The sequence below is a fragment of the Coregonus lavaretus genome (assembly GCF_964263955.1).
Source record: "Coregonus lavaretus genome assembly, chromosome: 16".
Taxonomy (NCBI): Eukaryota; Metazoa; Chordata; class Actinopteri; order Salmoniformes; family Salmonidae; genus Coregonus; species Coregonus lavaretus.
The window spans coordinates 49,114,010-49,134,346 of NC_140003.1; the positions used below are offsets into that span (position 1 = coordinate 49,114,010).

The window sequence follows — 20,337 nt, forward strand, 5'->3', positions numbered from 1 at the left end:
AATACACAAAATGGTATGTTATCCAGATGTGATCAGTATGTGATGTAAAGGGAAACTGCTGTCCTTTCCTGTGTGTGGTTCCTTGTAGCTAATGCTTTCATTCTACTGGACATAAGGAGTCTGATGTGACCATCACTCCTGTGAAGACATCCTGTCTCTGTGTCCCTTGTCCTCTGGCTGGTGATCTCCTGTGAAGACATCCTGTCTCTGTGTCCCTTGTCCTCTGGCTGGTGATCTCCTGTGAAGACATCCTGTCTCTGTGTCCCTTGTCCTCTGGCTGGTGATCTCCTGTGAAGACAACCTGTCTCCGTGTCCCTTGTCCTCTGGCTGCTTATCAGACATTGTATATTTTCTATCATTCCAGAATATGAATCTAACCCTTCCTGTGTCTCCTCTCCTCTCTAGCTGGTGATCAGAGTGCACCTGTCAGATGAGAGCTCTAAGACCATGATGGTGGACGAAAGACAGACTGTCAGACAGGTTCTGGACAGCTTGTTGGACAAGTCCCACTGTGGCTACAGCCCTGACTGGTCCCTGGTGGAGACCATCAACGAACTGCAGATGGGTAAGGAGAAAACACACACACACACACACACACACACACACACTGTGGACACTGCTCCGACTGCAGATGGAAAGGTGCCTCAAGGCTGGAGCGATGACACACACATTCTTTATATAATTTCCCAGTTGATTTTCTGAAATGCCAAAAGGATTACCAGCCACTGCAATCCTCATGTGGCTGTGGGGAGGGGGGGGGAACCACAACAGGGATGAAAAGATTGAACTCAATTGCTTAGAATATGAGGCAGGGTATTGAAAGCCATTGACATTCTGCAGCAGAGAGGGTTAGTGGCTGTTGAGAGGGGCTGTTAGTAATATGGACCACCCTCCCTCCTCTCCTGTGTCTGGTGGTGTGGTCTGCTGTCATCAGAGAGGGTTGGTCACCGTTGGGAGGGGCTGTTAGTAATATGTGGTCAACTGTCATCACAGTGCAGCAGAGAGAGTTGGTCGCCGTTGGGAGGGGCTGTTAGTAATATGGACCACCCTCCCTCCTCTCCTGTGTCTGGTGGTGTGGTCTGCTGTCATCAGAGAGGGTTGGTCACCGTTGGGAGGGGCTGTTAGTAATATGGACCACCCTCCCTCCTCTCCTGTGTCTGGTGGTGTGGTCTGCTGTCATCAGAGAGGGTTAGTGGCTGTTGGGAGGGGCTGTTAGTAATATGGACCACCCTCCCTCCTCTCCTGTGTCTGGTGGTGTGGTCTGCTGTCATCAGAGAGGGTTAGTGGCTGTTGGGAGGGGCTGTTAGTAATATGGACCACCCTCCCTCCTCTCCTGTGTCTGGTGGTGTGGTCTGCTGTCATCAGAGAGGGTTGGTCACCGTTGGGAGGGGCTGTTAGTAATATGGACCACCCTCCCTCCTCTCCTGTGTCTGGTGGTGTGGTCTGCTGTCATCAGAGAGGGTTGGTCACCGTTGGGAGGGGCTGTTAGTAATATGGACCACCCTCCCTCCTCTCCTGTGTCTGGTGGTGTGGTCTGCTGTCATCAGAGAGGGTTGGTCACCGTTGGGAGGGGCTGTTAGTAATATGGACCACCCTCCCTCCTCTCCTGTGTCTGGTGGTGTGGTCTGCTGTCATCAGAGAGGGTTAGTGGCTGTTGGGAGGGACTGTTAGTAATATGGACCACCCTCCCTCCTCTCCTGTGTCTGGTGGTGTGGTCTGCTGTCATCAGAGAGGGTTGGTCACCGTTGGGAGGGGCTGTTAGTAATATGGACCACCCTCCCTCCTCTCCTGTGTCTGGTGGTGTGGTCTGCTGTCATCAGAGAGGGTTGGTCACCGTTGGGAGGGGCTGTTAGTAATATGGACCACCCTCCCTCCTCTCCTGTGTCTGGTGGTGTGGTCTGCTGTCATCAGAGAGGGTTGGTCACCGTTGGGAGGGGCTGTTAGTAATATGTGGTCTACTGTCATCACAGTGCAGCAGAATGCAGCCTCACTGAACACACAGCTCTGCCTCAGTCTATGTAGGTCCAGAGCGATCATGCATGTGACCTAACCTATATCTCCAGGGCGTTCTCTGACTGGCCAAGCTGGGCCAGCCTCTTAACTCAATTTAAGGGCTTTATTGGCATGGGAAACGTATGTTAACATTGCCAAAGCAAGTGAGGTAGATAATAAACAAAAGTGAAATAAACAATAAATATTAACAGTAAACATTACACTCAGAAGTTCCAAAAGAATAAAGACATTTCAAATGTCATATTATGTCTATATACAGTGTTGTAACAATGTGCAAATAGTTAAAGTACAAATGGGAAAATAAATCAACATAAATATGGGTTGTATTTACAATGGTGTTTGTTCTTCACTGGTTCTTTGTGGATCTGTTTAATCTGAGGGAAATATGTGTCTCTATGGTCATACATTTTCTCTCTCCTCTCTCTGTCTCTCTCTCTCTCTCTCCTCTCTCTGTGTGTCTCTCTCTCTCTCTCTCTCTCTCTCTCTCTCTGTCTCTCTCTCTCTCTCTCTCTCTCTCTCTGTCTCTCTCTCTCTCTCTGTCTCTCTCTCTCTCTCTCTGTCTCTCTCTGTCTCTCTCTCTCTCTGTCTCTCTCTCTCTCTCTCTCTCTCTCTCTCTGTGTCTGTCTCTCTCTCTCTCTCTCTGTCTCTCTCTCTCTCTCTCTGTGTCTGTCTCTCTCTCTCTCTCTGTCTCTCTCTCTCTGTGTCTCTCTCTCTCTCTCTCTCTCTCTCTCTCTCTCTGTGTCTGTCTCTCTCTCTCTGTCTCTCTCTCTCTCTGTCTCTCTCTCTCTCTGTGTCTGTCTCTCTCTCTCTGTCTCTGTCTCTCTCTCCTCTCTCTGTGTGTCTGTCTCTCTCTCTATCTTTCTCCTCTGTCTCTCCTCTCTCTGCGTGTCTCTCTCCTCTCTAATAATATAATAACATCTCTAAATAATAATAATTGCCCGGTGCTGTCTAAATCCACCATTTTAGGCTGCCAACACTCAAGTCTCCATGGCTTAATGTTGATGACAATGGCTTCCACCCCTACATACCAGGGTTCAAATCCTACCTTTGGCAAAATAATTTATCAGACCTGTTTACTGCTTTTCTTTATTCAACCATTTATGAATATAAATTAAATTGACTGTTGGGTTTAAGGTTTATTTAGTCTGGGACAAGGCAGCACGTCCAGTGAACAGGTCAGGGTTCCATAGCCGCAGGCAGAACAGCAGAAACTGGAGCAGCAGCATGACCAGGTGGACTGGGGACAGCCAGGAGTCATCAGGCCAGGTAGTCCTGAGGCATGGTCCTAGGGCTCAGGTCCTCCGGTGGTGATAAGTCTATCTCTCCTTCTAACTTCCCTCCAGAGCGTATCTTTGAGGACCATGAGAACCTGACCATGAGAACCTGGTGGACGGCCTTCTGAACTGGACCAGAGACAGCCAGAACAGACTGATGTTCATAGAACGCATCGAGAAGTACGCCCTCTTCAAGAACCCACAGGTACGACAGACAACCACTGCATTATTGTTATAGAGGCCTACTGACGTGGGTAGTTCTGACGTGGGTAGTTCTGACGTGGGTAGTTGTGACGTGGGTAGTTGTGACGTGGGTAGTTGTGACGTGGGTAGTTGTGACGTGGGTAGTTGTGACGTGGGTAGTTGTGACGTGGGTAGTTCTGACGTGGGTAGTTGTGACGTGGGTAGTTGTGACGTGGGTAGTTGTGACGTGGGTAGTTCTGACGTGGGTAGTTGCATTCCTGGATGCTGATTAGCTGAAACTGCATTCCAACCATTTGAATAATCAATTCCCGATATACTACAGATAAGCCTTCTCACCTGAGTTACAATCAATTGATGCAGATTATACAATTGATGCAGATTATACAACAATGCAGATTATACAACCAATGCAGATTATACAATTGATGCAGATTATACAACCAATGCAGATTATACAATTGATGCAGATTATACAACCAATGCAGAAATGCACTGACTGAGGCTGAGCTGCCTTAAATAAAACGGTTTCACCAAAATGGATACCCACAGTAGTATCAGTCAGCTACCCCCCCCCTCCCCCCAGCGTGTCCTTCAGATCCAGGTCAGTATGTTGTAGATGGTGATGCTATGAATAATAGATTAGGAATGAGACTGGGAGCTGGTGAGCATGGCTGTGTCCTTGGTGAACAGTCGATTTTAGTTTTACTGAAAGTGACTGTTCTCTAATACGATGTTAAAGGGATAGTTCAGCTAAATTCCATATTTAGATATTTGTTTCTTTACTGTGAAAGCAGTCTATGGACAAAGACAGACTGCAATACATTTTTGGTTTTGTTCAACTTTACTGTCATACCCTGATTGACCTTTCCCTGCCTCCTTTCCCTCACCTGGAAATTCACAGAACTATTTGTTGGGGCGGAAGGAGACGTGTGAGATGGCAGACCGGAACAAGGAGGCTCTACTAGAGGTATGATATGCAGCCTCATCACTCCTTCATAACACCTCACCAGAACACCTCACCAGAACACCTCACCAGAACACCCAACGAGATGACAAGTTAACTTATTCAGGCATTTCAGACTGTTATGTTGTAACTGTTACCTTGCGTTAATATCTACTATGGTGATGCTGAGGTGTGTGTGTTAATATCTACTATGGTGATGCTGAGGTGTGTGTGTTAATATCTACTATGGTGATGCTGAGGTGTGTGTTAATATCTACTATGGTAATGCTGAGGTGTGCGTTAATATCTACTATGGTGATGCTGAGGTGTGTGTTAATATCTACTATGGTGATGCTGAGGTGTGTGTTAATATCTACTATGGTGATGCTGAGGTGTGTGTTAATATCTACTGTGGTGATGCTGAGGTGTGTGTTAATATCTACTGTGGTGATGCTGAGGTGTGTGTTAATATCTACTATGGTGATGCTGAGGTGTGTGTTAATATATACTGTGGTGATGCTGAGGTGTGTGTTAATATCTACTGTGGTGATGCTGAGGTGTGTGTTAATATCTACTATGGTGATGCTGAGGTGTGCATTAATATCTACTATGGTGATGCTGAGGTGTGTGTTAATATCTACTGTGGTGATGCTGATGTGTGCGTTAATATCTACTATGGTGATGCTGAGGTGTGTGTTAATATCTACTATGGTGATGCTGAGGTGTGCATTAATATCTACTATAGTGATGCTGAGGTGTGTGTTAATATCTACTATGGTGATGCTGAGGTGTGTGTTAATATCTACTATGGTGATGCTGAAGTGTGTGTTAATATCTACTATGGTGATGCTGAGGTGTGTGTTAATATCTACTATGGTGATGCTGAGGTGTGTGTTAATATCTACTGTGGTGATGCTGAGGTGTGTGTTAATATCTACTATGGTGATGCTGAGGTGTGCGTTAATATCTACTATGGTGATGCTGAGGTGTGTGTTAATATCTACTATGGTGATGCTGAGGTGTGCGTTAATATCTACTATGGTGATGCTGAGGTGTGTGTTAATATCTACTATGGTGATGCTGAGGTGTGTGTTAATATCTACTATGGTGATGCTGAGGTGTGTGTTAATATCTACTGTGGTGATGCTGAGGTGTGTGTTAGTATCTACTGTGGTGATGCTGAGGTGTGTGTTAATATCTACTGTGGTGATGCTGAGGTGTGTGCTCTCCTCGGCAGGAATGTTTTTGTGGCAGCTCTGTCTCTGTGCCTGAGATGGAGGGTGTACTCTGGCTGAAGGAGGATGGGAGGAAGAGCTGGAAGAAGAGATACTTCCTGCTCAGAGCCTCGGGGATCTACTATGTACCTAAAGGAAAGGCCAAGGTACGTCTCTGGAACACACTGATGATGATGATGATAGTAGTAGTAGTAGTAGTAGCAGTAGTAGCAGTAGTAGTAGTAGTAGTAGTAGTAGTAGTAGTAGCAGTAGTAGTAGCAGTAGTAGTAGTAGTAGTAGTAGTAGCAGTAGTAGCAGTAGTAGTAGCAGTAGTAGTAGTAGTAGTAGTAGTAGCAGTAGCAGTAGTAGTAGTAGTAGTAGTAGTAGCAGTAGCAGTAGTAGTAGCAGTAGTAGTAGTAGTAGTAAAAGTAGTAGTAGTAGTAGTAGTATTTAGTCTTTATTTTATTTTTATTTTATTTTTTATGACATCAATTGGCTCCCAAACGTCTCTTCATTCAAAATGCTGGAAAATCAACCTAGAACCATGAAAAATTGCAAATCTGTACTATAAAGCCAAAACAGTATTCACCATCTTCAGAGAATGATTTTGTAATTTATTTGCAGATAATCATTGTTTTGAGCTCAAAAGCAGTAGTAGCAGTATGCAAATCAGGGAGCCAAATGAACGGCTCTTTCACCGTTGTGATTCGCTTCCAAACGTTCATCAAAATGAGCTGTTCAGGGCTCCCGAGTGGCGCAGCGGTCTAAGGCACTGCATCACAGTGCTTGAGGCGTCACTACAGACCCGGGTTCGATCCCAGGCTGTCACAGCCGGCCGTGACCGGGAGACCCATGAGGTGGCGCACAATTGGCCCAGCGTCGTCCGGGTTAGGGGAGGGTTTGGCCGGCCGGGATGTCCTTGTCCCATCGCGCTCTAGCGACTCCTTGTGGCGGCCGGGCGCCTGCAAGCTGACTTTAGTCGCCAGTTGTACGGTGTTTCCTCCGACACATTTGTGCGGCTGGCTTCCGGATTAAGCGAGCAGTGTGTCAAGAAGCAGTGCGGCTTGGCAGGGTCGTGTTTCGGAGGACGCATGGATCTCGACTGAGTCCGTACGTTAGTTACAGCGATGGGACAAGACTGTAACTAACAATTGGATATCACGAAATTGGGGAGGGGAAAAAAGGGGGCAAAAAAAAAACTGCCTCACCTTTCAAGATTTAGATAATAAAGCGTTTGACCTTTCCATTGTGTTAACAATAGAGGATTGGTTGATTTTTCCATTTATTTCAAGATGATTGAGTAAAAGTATCTTCCAACCCATCGGGTCTCGGAACCCTGTCTACTACATTTATGTTGTAATACGTCCAGCCAACATTCTAACTCCGCCCATAACTTCCGGACTTTATAGCGTTCCCAGAATGCATGAGTTATTGAGTCATTATTAGTTTTACACTTAAGACATGACTCTGCCGTTGTGTTGTAGAATTTGTGAATTTCTTGTGTAATCAATTCTACACATTAGTTTATACTGGATTAATCGTACATTTCTGTTAACTGTAATTTCGTAAGTTATGCTTCAACTTTCCCTCCTTGTGCCGACATCAGTTATTTTTAAGTCTCGGTTCCAATAGTTTATATTTCTAAGAGGTTGTCAGTTGGATCGGCTCTCTGCTCTCTGCAAGGTTTGGTATATCTTCCCTATCATATGAACATCATTTTCTGACTCAAATAAGATTCCCTCAAGGTTGCTCTGATGTCCAGAAGAATTCAAATCAAAATTGCAGGTTTTCCTACTTACAAAGCATGTAGAGGTCTGTAATTTTATCATAGGTACACTTCAACTGTGAGAGACGGAATCTAAAACAAAAATCCAGAAAATCACATTGTATGATTTTTAAGTAATTTGCATTTTATTGCATGACATAAGTATTTGATACATCAGAAAAGCAGAACTTAATATTTGGTACAGAAACCTTTGTTTGCAATTACAGAGATCATACGTTTGCTGTAGGTCTTGACCAGGTTTGCACACACTGCAGCAGGGATTTTGGACCACTTCTATATACAGACCTTCTCCAGATCCTTCAGGTTTCGGGGCTGTCGCTGGGCAATACAGACTTTCAGCTCCCTCCAAAGATTTTCTATTGGGTTCAGGTCTGGAGACTGGCTAGGCCACTCCAGGACCTTGAGATGCTTCTTACGGAGCCACTCCTTAGTTGCCCTGGCTGTGTGTTTCGGGTCGTTCTCATGCTGGAAGACCCAGCCACAACCCATCTTCAATGCTCTTACTGAGGGAAGGAGGTTGTTGGCCAAGATCTTGCGTGACATGGCCCCATCCATCCTCCCCTCAATACGGTGCAGTCGTCCTGTCCCCTTTGCAGAAAAGCATCCCCAAAGAATGATGTTTCCACCTCCATGCTTCACGGTTGGGATGGTGTTCTTGGGGTTGTACTCATCCTTCTTCTTCCTCCAAACACCGGTCGCGCAGTGGTCTAAGGCACTGCATCGCAGTGCTAGCTGTGCCGCTCTAGATCCTGGTTCGAATCCAGGCTCTGTCGTAGCCGGCCGCGACCGGGAGACCCATGGGGCTGCGCACAATTGGCCCAGCGTCGCCCATTTTGTCTCATTAGACCACATGACCTTCTCCCATTCCTCCTCTGGATCATCCAGATGGTCATTGGCAAACTTCAGACGGGCCTGGACATGCGCTGGCTTGAGCAGGGGGACCTTGCGTGCGCTGCAGGATTTTAATCCATGACGGCGTAGTGTGTTACTAATGGTTTTCTTTGAGACTGTGGTCCCAGCTCTCTTCAGGTCATTGACCAGGTCCTGCCGTGTAGTTCTGGGGTGATCCCTCACCTTCCTCATGATCATTGATGCCCCACGAGGTGAGATCTTGCATGGAGCCCCAGACCGAGGGTGATTGACCGTCATCTTGAACTTCTTCCGTTTTCTAATAATTGCGTCAACAGTTGTTGCCTTCTTACCAAGCTGCTTGCCTATTGTCCTGTAGCCTATCGCAGCCTTGTGCAGGTCTACAATTTTATCCCTGATGTCCTTACACAGCTCTCTGGTCTTGGCCATTGTGGAGAGGTTGGAGTCTGTTTGATTGAGTGGGTTGACAGGTGTCTTTTATACAGGTAACGAGTTCAAACAGGTGCAGTTAATACAGGTAATGAGTGGAGAACAGGAGGGCTTCTTAAAGAAAAACTAACAGGTCTGTGAGAGCCGGAATTCTTACTGGTTGGTAGGTGATCAAATACTTATGTCATGCACTAAAATGCAAATTAATTACTTAAAAATCTGACAATGTGATATTCTGGATTTTTGTTTTAGATTCCGTCTCTCACAGTTGAAGTGTACCTATGATAAAAATTACAGACCTCTACATGCTTTGTAAGTAGGAAAACCTGCAAAATCGGCAGTGTATCAAATACTTGTTCTCCCCACTGTATATTCTAGAGCGTAACATAAGGTAACCAGTCCATCCCATAATAATACAGTACACACTCAAAGGCAATTACTAGAATGTGTTTAATTTTGGAGTATATGCTAGACCAATTATGTACCAAAGACATCTTAAATCAATGTTTTATGTTTTTCTGCTATGCTTAGGCTATGTATTGTATAACGGCACAATCAATTTAATTCAGGTTTTTCTTTCGGGCTCATAAGCCTAATAGAGTGGCTTGCGAAAGTATTCACCCCCTTGGCATTTTTCCTATTTTGTTGCCTTACAACCTGGAATTAAAATGGATTTTTGCGGGGTTTCAATCATTTGATTTACACAACATGCCTACCACTTTGAAGATGCTAAATAATTTTTTTTGTGAAACAAACAAGAAATAAGACAAAAAAAACAGAACTTGAGCGTGCATAACTATTCACCTACCTACCCCCCACAGATACTCCAATCTCCGCTGTGGAGCTTTGCAGCTCCTTCAGGGTTATCTTTGGTCTCTTTGTTGCCTCTCTGATTAATGCCCTCCTTGCCTGGTCCGTGAGTTTTGGTGGGCGGCCCTCTCTTGGCAGGTTTGTTGTGGTGCCATATTCTTTCCATTTTTTAATAATGGATTTAATGGTGCTCCGTGAGATGTTCAAAGTTTAGGATATTTTTTTATAACCCAACCCTAATCTGTACTTCTCCACAACTTTGTACCTGACCTGTTTGGAGAGCTCCTTGGTCTTCATGGTGCCGCTTGCTTGGTGGTGTTGCAGACTCTGGGGCCTTTCAGAACAGGTGTATACAATTGAAGTCGAAAGTTTACATACACCTTAGCCAAATACATTTCAACTCAGTTTTTCACAATTCCTGACATTTAATCCTAGTAAAAATGCCCCGTCTTAGGTCAGTTAGGATCACCACTTTATTTTAAGAATGTGAAATGTCAGAATAAAAGTAGAGAGAATTATTTATTTCAGCTTTTATTTCTTTCATCATATTCCCAGTGGGTCAGAAGTTTACAGACACTCAATTAGTATTTGGTAGCATTGCCTTTAAATTGTTTAACTTGGGTCAAACGTTTTGGGTAGCCTTCCACAAGCTTCCCACAATAAGTTGGGTGAATTTTGGCCCATTCCTCCTGACAGAGCTGGTGGAATTGAGTCAGGTTTGTAGGCCTCCTTGCTCGTACACGCTTTTTCAGTTTTGCCCACACAATTTCTATAGGATTGAGGTCAGGGCTTTGTGATGGCCACTCCAATACAACTTTGTTGTCCTTAAGCCAATTTGCCACAACTTTGGAAGTATGCTTGGGGTCATTGTCCATTTGGAAGACCCATTTGCGACCAAGCTTTAACTTCCTGACTGTAAATTTTGCTTCAATATATCCACATAATTTTCCTTCCTCATGATGCCATCTATTTTGTGAAGTGCACCAGTCCCTCCTGCAGCAAAGCACCCCCACAGCATGATGCTGCCACCCCCGTACTTCACGGTTGGGATGGTGTTCTTTGGCTTGCAAGCATTCCCCTTTTTCCTCCAAACATAACGATGGTCATTATGGCCAAACAGTTATATTTTTGTTTCATCAGACTAGAGGACATTTCTCCAAAAAGTACGATCTTTGTCCCGATATGCAGTTGCAAACCGTTGTCTTGCTTTTTTATGGCGGTTTTGGAGCAGTGGCTTCTTCCTTGCTGAGCGGCCTTTCAGGTTATGTCGATATAGGACTCGTTTTACTGTAGATATAGATACTTTTGTACCTGTTTCCTCCAGCATCTTCACAAGGTCCTTTGCTGTTGTTCTGGGATTGATTTGCACTTTTTGCACCAAAATATGTTCCTCTCTAGGAGACAGAACGCGTCTCCTTCCTGAGCGGTATGACGGCTGCGTAGTCCCATGGTGTTTATACTTGCGTACTATTGTTGGTGTTGCAGACTCTGGGGCCTTTCAGAACAGGTGTATACATACTGAGATCATGTGACCGATCATGTGACACCTAGATTGCTCACAGGTGGACTTTATGTAACTAATTATGTGACTTCTGGAGGTAATTGGTTGCACCAGATCTTATTTAGGAGCTTCATAGCAAAGGGGGTGAATACATATGCACACACCACTTTTCCGTTATTCTATATACTTTTTAATTTTTTGAAACAAGTTATTTTTTTAATTTCACTTCACCAATTTGGACTATTTTGTGGGTGTCCATTACATGAAATCCAAATATAAATCCATTTAAATGACAGGTTATAATGCAACAAAATAGGAAAAACGCCAAGGGGGATAAATCCTTTTGCAAGGCACTGTATGCCAATGGGGGTTTTGAATGAATCATTACCTTAGAAAGCGCTGTCCATTTCATTGTTAGGCTTTGAAACAACATCCCCAACAACCATGTTTTACACTGTTTCAACCTGCTGTTGAACTTCTTTCTTGAAATTGATCATCACAGTGAGGTGAGCTTTAAAAGTATGATAGGCCTACTGTTTTGATAAGCATTTGAAGTGATTTTCGATTGTATTTGCATTGCTGTCAGAGGTAGAGGGTCAATAGAGCTCTGAGTACCAGGCCTTTAGGATCGGATGGTAGTTGGCAAGTTAGGTACTGCCAAAGCATGTCTAGAGTGCAGAAAAGGAGATTACTGTGACTGAAGGTCACGTGGAATTTGACTGCTGCCATGACTCATGACTGCCAGTGTGGCGGTAATACGGTCACCACTCAATGGATGGTGCAGTGAAGGGAAACCCATGACAGTCAACTCTAAATCCTTCATTTCTTCCCTCTCCTCCTCCTCTCCTCCTCCTCCTCCTCTCCTTCCTCCTCTCCTCCTCCTCCTCTCCTTCCTCCTCTCCTTCCTCCTCTCCTTCCTCCTCTCCTCTCCTTCCTCCTCTCCTTCCTCCTCTCCTTCCTCCTTTCCTCCTCCTCTCCTTCCTCCTCTCCTTCCTCCTCTCCTCCTCCTCTCCTTCCTCCTCTCCTCCTCCTCTCCTTCCTCCTCTCCTTCCTCCTCTCCTTCCTCCTCTCCTTCCTCCTCTCCTCTCCTTCCTCCTCTCCTTCCTCCTCTCCCACTGCAGGCTTCCAGAGATCTAGTGTGTTTCCTGCAGCTGGATCATGTTAATGTGTACTACGGACAGGACTACCGCAGCAAGTACAAGGCCCCCACAGACTACTGCCTGGCCCTCAAGGTGAGAACAACAGCCCAGCTAGTACCACATTAACTTCCACCTAACTCTAACCCCACAGAGTAATGACCCTAACCCCACAGAGTAATGACCCTAACCCCACAGAGTAATGACCCTAACCCCACAGAGTAATGACCCTAACCCCACAGAGTAATGACCCTAACCCCACAGAGTAATGACCCTAACCCCACAGAGTAATGACCCTAACCCCACAGAGTAATGACCCTAACCCCACAGAGTAATGACCCTAACCCCACAGAGTAATGACTCTAACCCCACAGAGTAATGACCCTAACCCCACAGAGTAATGACCCTAACCCCACAGATCAACCCCATTACTAACACCTGAACACTACAGGATCCCAAATGTAATCCTATTCCGTATATCAGGGCTCTATATCAACCCTGTTCCTGGAGAGATACCCTCCTGTAGGTTTTAACTCCAACCCTGTTCCCGGAGAGATACCCTCCTGTAGGTTTTAACTCCAACCCTGTTCCCGGAGAGATACCCTCCTGTAGGTTTTAACTCCAACCCTATTCCCGGAGAGATACCCTCCTGTAGGTTTTAACTCCAACCCTGTTCCTGGAGAGGAACCCTCCTGTAGGTTTTAACTCCAGCCCTGTTCCTGGAGAGATACCCTCCTGTAGGTTTTAACTCCAACCCTGTTCCCGGAGAGATACCCTCCTGTAGGTTTTAACTCCAACCCTGTTCCTGGAGAGAGATACCCTCCTGTAGGTTTTAACTCCAACCCTATTCCCGGAGAGATACCCTCCTGTAGGTTTTAACTCCAACCCTGTTCCCGGAGAGATACCCTCCTGTAGGTTTTAACTCCAACCCTGTTCCTGGAGAGGAACCCTCCTGTAGGTTTTAACTCCAGCCCTGTTCCTGGAGAGATACCCTCCTGTAGGTTTTAACTCCAACCCTGTTCCTGGAGATATACCCTCCTGTAGGTTTTAACTCCAACCCTGTTCCCGGAGAGATACCCTCCTGTAGGTTTTAACTCCAGCCATGTTCCTGGAGAGATACCCTCCTGTAGGTTTTAACTCCAACCCTGTTCCCGGAGAGATACCCTCCTGTAGGTTTTAACTCCAGCCCTGTTCCTGGAGAGATACCCTCCTGTAGGGCCCATCGGGAATAGGGTGCCATTTTGGATGATGCCCTCAACTCTAGTAACACACCTGACCTGTTGTCCCTAGACCAGTACCACCTGCATACTACTTGTTGCTGCTGGTAACACCAGCCCTGCATACTACTTGTTGCTGCTGGTAACACCAGCCCTACATACTACTTGTTGCTGCTGGTAACACCGTTAGCCAGGTTTGTTTTTTATTGTTGAAGAGGATAGTGGCGACGCTGCTCGCTCCGAAATACCTTGTCAGATTCTTCACTTCCTGAAAGGGAGGAAAATAGATTTCTTAGTTTCCTTTTGTGCCTCGTCTTTCAAAACGTCACAGTCCCAGATAAAAAAAAACTGATTGGCAGCTTTAAAGAGGGGAGAGGAGGAGGGAGACTGGGGAGATGAGTTGTTTTGGACCACTCTGATTCCCTGTAGTGATGGTGTTTGGGACAGAGTTGGGGAAGGAGAACGCAGTAAAGAGACATTCTTTCTTTTGGCAGTACTCTTTCAAATAATAGAGGCTGACTGATTCGTTTTTCTATTCTGGTTTGACGGTAATGTTTCCATGTACTCCCTGAGGGGATTAATTGGGTACAGCAGAGGGATTGAGGATGTTGGATCTCTACCTTCAGTCTGCCTGTCAGAGGAGAGAAGTACAGCCTTACATCACCATCTAGTGGCACAGTGTTTAAAACTACAGCGATATCATCTCTGCATTGCCTCACATCTCTGGGGTTTTAGCCCAATTCATCTCAGTCAGGGCTGTAACTACTTATGAGGACACCAAGGTCCGAACCTAGGTCATCTTTTCTAATAGAAATTAAACAATTTAAAATATATATATTTTTACACAATAAAGAAAGCTCAGAACGATTATATTCTTGATCTGACATAGTTCTTAATCGCGCCTGCCTCTTTGCGAATGAGTGGAATTATGAATAGTGGGTTTTTTTTCATTATGTTCGCCTGCGTCCCCTGGTTTTGCCTTTTTAACAGCACGTTCACCACTCTCTCAAAAACCAAACTCTGCATTCCACGGTAAGAACATCATACCAAAGGTCAAGCATGGTGGTGGTGGTGTGATGGTTTGGGGATGCTTTGCTGCCTCAGGACCTGGACGACTTGCCTTAATAGAAGGAACCATGAATTCTGCTCTGTATCAGATAATTCTACAGGAGAATGTCAGACCATCCGTCTGTGAGCTGAAGCTGAAGCGCAGCTGGGTCATGCAGCAAGATAATGATCCAAAACACACAATCAAGTCTACATGAAAATAGCTAAAAAGCAACAAATTGGAAGGTTTGGAATGGCCTAGTCAAAGTCCAGACCTAATCCCAATTGAGATGTTGTGGCAGGACTTGAAACGAGCAGTTCATGCTTGAAAACCCACACGTCACTGAGTTAAAGCAGTTCTGCATGGAAGAGTGGGCCAAAATTCCTCCACAGCGACGTGAGAGACTGATCAACAACTACAGGAAGCATTTGGTTGGAGTCATTGCAGCTAAAGGTGGCACAACCAGTTATTGAGTGTAAAGGGGGCAATTACTTTTTCACACAGGGGCATTGGGTGTTGCATAACTTTGTTTATGAAATAAATATGTACTTGTTGTGTTATTTGTTCACTTATGTTCCCTTTATCTAATATTAGGTTTTGGTTGAAGATCTGATAACATTCAGTATCACAAATATGCAAAAGTGGAGAAAATTAGAAGGGGGGCAAATACTTTTTCATAGCTGTGTGTGTGTGTATATACAGTGGGGGAAAAAAGTATTTAGTCAGCCACCAATTGTGCAAGTTCTCCCACTTAAAAAGATGAGAGAGGCCTGTAATTTTCATCATAGGTACACGTCAACTATGACAAACAAAATTTAAAATCCAGAAAATCACATTGTAGGATTTTTTATGAATTTATTTGCAAATTATGGTGGAAAATAAGTATTTGGTCACCTACAAACAAGCAAGATTTCTGGCTCTCACAGACCTGTAACTTCTTCTTTAAGAGGCTCCTCTGTCCTCCACTCGTTACCTGTATTAATGGCACCTGTTTAAACTTGTTATCAGTATAAAAGACACCTCTCCACAACCTCAAACAGTCACACTCCAAACTCCACTATGGCCAAGACCAAATAGCTGTCAAATGACACCAGAAACAAAATTGTAGACCTGCACCAGGCTGGGAAGACTGAATCTGCAATAGGTAAGCAGCTTGGTTTGAAGAAATCAACTGTGGGAGCAATTATTAGGAAATGGAAGACATACAAGACCACTGATAATCTCCCTCGATCTGGGGCTCCACGCAAGATCTCACCCCGTAGGGTCAAAATGATCACAAGAACGGTGAGCAAAAATCCCAGAACCACACGGGGGGACCTAGTGAATGACCTGCAGAGAGCTGGGACCAAAGTAACAAAGCCTACCATCAGTAACACACTACGCCGCCAGGGACTCAAATCCTGCAGTGCTAGACGTGTCCCCCTGCTTAAGCCAGTACATGTTTTGGGGCTGTTTTTCTGCAAAGGGACCAGGACGACTGATCCGTGTAAAGGAAAGAATGAATGGGGCCATGTATCGTGAGATTTTGAGTGAAAACCTCCTTCCATCAGCAAGGGCATTGAAGATGAAACGTGGCTGGGTCTTTCAGCATGACAATGATCCCAAACACACCGCCCGGGCAACGAAGGAGTGGCTTCGTAAGAAGCATTTCAAGGTCCTGTAGTGGCCTAGCCAATCTCCAGATCTCAACCCCATAGAAAATCTTTGGAGGGAGTTGAAAGTCCGTGTTGCCCAGCGACAGCCCCAAAACATCACTGCTCTAGAGGAGATCTGCATGGAGGAATGGGCCAAAATACCAGCAACAGTGTGTGAAAACCTTGTGAAGACTTACAGAAAACGTTTGACCTGTGTCATTGCCAACAAAGGGTATATAACAAAGTATTGAGAAACTTTTGTTATTGACCAAATACTTATTTTCCACCATAATTTGCAAATAAATAAATTTAAAATCCTACAATGTGATTTTCTGGATTTTTTTCCCTCATTTTGTCTGTCATAGTTGACGTGTACCTATGATGAAAATGACAGGCCTCTCTCATCTTTTTAAGTGGGAGAACTTGCACAATTGGTGGCTGACTAAATTATTTTTCCCCCCACTGTATATATATATATGCGAGGAAAAAAACATATGGGGGATTGGAAGTGATGCAGACAATTACATTGATGGAAGTTACAATCTTTCTGCAATATTAAAGATGATCTACCCCTTAATTTTTTTTTTTATTCATTTGTTTTTAAACATTTTGGGGAAGGTCCTTTCCTGTTTCAGTATGACAATGCCCCCGTGCACAAAGCGAGGTCCATACAGAAATGCTTTGTTGAGATCGGTGTGGAAGAACTTGGCTGGCCTGCACAGAGCCCTGACCTCAACCCCATCGAACACCTTTGGGATGAATTGGAACGGCGACTGCGAGCCAGGCCTAATCGCCCAACATCAGTGCCCGACCTCACTAATATTCTTGTGGCTGAACGGAAGCAAGTCCCCGCAGCAATGTTCCAACATCTAGTGGAAAGCCTTCCCAGAAGAGTGGAGGCTGTTATAGCAGCAATGTTCCAACATCTAGTGGAAAGCAAGTTTTTCCAGCAGCAGATTATGATCAATAATGTCAAAAGCAGCGCTGAAGCCTAACAAAACAGCCCCCACAATCTTTTTATTATCAATTTCTCTCAGCCAATCATCAGTCATTTGTGTAAGTGCCGTACATGTTGAATTCCCTTCCCTATAAGCGTGCTGAAAATCTGTTGTTCATTTGTTTATTGTGAAATGGCATCTGGTCAAACTAAGGGTTGCAGGCTGATTGGTCGGCTATTTGAACCAGTAAAGGGTGCTTTGTTATTCTTGGGTAGCGGAATGACTTTTGCTTCCCTCCAGGCCTGAGGGCACACACTTTCCTGTAGGCTTAGAGAGAAGAGATGGCAAATAGGAGTGGCAATATTGTCCGCTATCATCCAGAGTAATTTTTCATCCAATTTGTCAGACCCAGGTGGCTTGTCATTGTTGATAGACAACAATAATTTTTCCACCTCTTCCACACTCACTTTACGTAATTCAAAATTACAATGCTTGTCTTTCATAATTTGGTCATTTATGTGTGGATGTGTAGGTTCCAAATCTGTTGTTGGCTTTATATAATTTATCTTTGTTTCATAGTATAGTTTATTCTTTTTGTTTAGTTTATTCACGTGATTTCTCAATTCACAGTACGTTAATCGGCTGTGCAGCCAGACTTACAGTATTTGCAGTTCCTTTGGCCTCTCAACCGTACCATTTTTCAATCCCTCATCAAGCTGCGGGGATTTAACCGTTTTTACTGTCATTTTCTTATGGGTGCATGCTTATTAGTAACTGGAATAAACCATTTCATAAATGTGTCAAGTGCAGCGTCTGGTTGCTCCTCATTACACACTAACCAGCAAATATTCATTACATCTTCAACATAGGAATCACTACAAAACGTATTGTATGACCTCTTATACACTATATTAGGCCCAGCCTTTGGAACTTTGGTTTTCCTAGATATGGCTACTATATTATGATCCGATGGCTGTTTATGTTTAGAGTCATATTAACATGCAGATTTCTGCAGCATTAGTAAAGATGTGAAAGATACATGCGGATGATTTCATTCCTGTTCTGTTTGTAAATATCCTGGTAGGTTGACTGATAACCTGAACCAGGTGGCAGGCACTGGTTACAGTTTGAAGCTTTCTCTTGAGTGGGCAGCTTGATTTGATTTGATGAAAGCCAGTCAATATTTAAATCACCCAGAAAATATACCTCTCTGTTGATATCACATACATTATCAAGCATTTCACACATGTTATCCAGATACTGACTGTTAGCACTTGGTGGTCTATAGCAGCTTCCCACCAGAATGGGCTTTAGGTGAGGCAGATGAACCTGTAGCCATATTACTTCAACAGTATTTAACATGAGATCCTCTCTAAGCTTGACAGGAATATGTCTCTGAACATAAACAGCCACACCTCCACCATTGGCATTCCTGTCTCTTCTGAAGATGGTGAAACCATGTATTGCTACCACTGTATCATCAAATGTATTATCTAAGTGAGTTTCAGAGATAGTCAGTATATTAATGTTATCTGTTACAAGCAAGTTATCAATGTCATGAACCTTGTTTCTTAGGCTACTGTTAATGTGGGCTATTTTTAGCACTTTTCTGGGATTCTTCATTGTTTTTATTTATTTACTTGGGAGCCTTATCAGAGGTAGAAATGACAGTGATATTTATGTTTTAGCTGATAGTGCAGGGTGAGCTGCACACAGTGGACTTCCTATTAGGGCAAACCGCCTCAGTGCTAACAGTATAACTCAGGTTCATAGGGATATGACTAAGAGGGATATACATTAGGTTACTGACATTGACTGCCAATGCCCCTGGGACAATGTACATTTGCAGCAGCCCTACAACAACTTAGCGACACAATGGTGGCCGGGGACTTTAATGCAGGGAAACTTAAATCCGTTTTACCTCATTTCTACCAGCATGTTAAATGTGCAACCAGAGGAAAAAAAACTCTAGACCACCTTTACTCCACACACAGAGACGCATACAAAGCTCTCCCTCGCCATCCATTTGACAAATCTGACCATAACTCTATCCTCCTGATTCCTGCTTATAAGCAAAAACTAAAGCAGGAAGCACCAGTGACTCGGTTAATAGAAAAGTGGTCAGATGACGCAGATGCTAAGCTACAGGACTGTTTTGCTAGCACAGACTGGAATATGTTCCGGGATTCTTCCGATGGCATTGAGGAGTACACCACATCAGTCACTGGCTTCATCAAAAAGTGCATCGATGACGTCGTCCCCACAGTGACCGTACATACATACCCCAACCAGAAGCCATGGATTACAGGCAACATCCGCACTGAGCTAAAGGGTAGAGCTGCCGCTTTCAATGAGCGGGACTCTAACCCAGACGCTTATAAGAAATCCCTCTATGCCCTCCGACGAACCATCAAACAGGCAAAGAGTCAATACAGGACTAAGATTGAATCGTACTACACTGGCTCTGACGCTCGTCGGATATGGCAGGGCTTGAAAACTATTACAGACTACAAAGGGAAGCACAGCCGCGAACTGCCCAGTGACACGAGCCTACCAGACAAGCTAAATCACTTCTATGCTCGCTTCGAGGCAAGCAACACTGAAGCATGCATGAGAGCATCAGCTGTTCCGGACGACTGTGTGATCACGCTCTCCGTAGCCGATGTGATTAAGACTTTTAAACAGGTCAACATTCACAAAGCCGCAAGAGCCAGAACGATTACCAGGACGTGTACTCCAAGCATGCGCTAACCAACTGGCAAGTGTCTTCACTGACATTTTCAACCTGTCCCTGACTGAGTCTGTAATACCAACATGTTTCAAGCAGACCCCCATAGTCCCTGTGCCCAAGGACACTAAGATAACCTGCCTAAATGACTACCAACCCGTGGCACTCACGTCTGTAGCCATGAAGTGCTTTGAAAGGCTGGTCATGGCTCACATCAACACCATTATCCCAGAAACCCTAGACCCACTCCAATTTGCATACCGCCCCAACAGATCCACAGATGATGCAATCTCTATTGCACTCCACAGTGCCCTTTCCCACCTGGACAAAAGGATTACTACGTGAGAATGCTGTTCATTGACTACAGCTCAGCGTTCAACACTATAGTGCCCTCAAAGTTCATCACTAAGCTAAGGACCCTGGGACTAAACACCTCCCTCTGCAACTGGATCCTGGACTTCCTGACGGGCCGCCCCCAGGTGGTAAGGGTAGGTAACAACACATCTGCCATGCTGATCCTCAACACGGGGGCCCCTCAGGGGTGCGTGCTCAGTCCCCTCCTGTACTCTCTGTTCACCCATGACTGCATGGC

The 20,337-nt window shown here is 44.8% G+C and overlaps 1 protein-coding gene across 1 annotated transcript in view; it reads left to right on the forward strand.

The window, feature by feature from the left end:
• Positions 1-20,337, forward strand: part of LOC311143677 (ras-associated and pleckstrin homology domains-containing protein 1-like) — a gene marked incomplete at its 3' end in the record, with an annotated part of 215,502 nt that overhangs the window by 178,774 nt on the left and 16,391 nt on the right. The window contains 6 exon segments of the mRNA XM_084179549.1: positions 406-565; positions 3,357-3,388; positions 3,391-3,492; positions 4,393-4,458; positions 5,672-5,815; positions 12,166-12,276. Of these exon segments, the coding sequence (XP_084035675.1) occupies positions 406-565; positions 3,357-3,388; positions 3,391-3,492; positions 4,393-4,458; positions 5,672-5,815; positions 12,166-12,276 (615 nt within the window).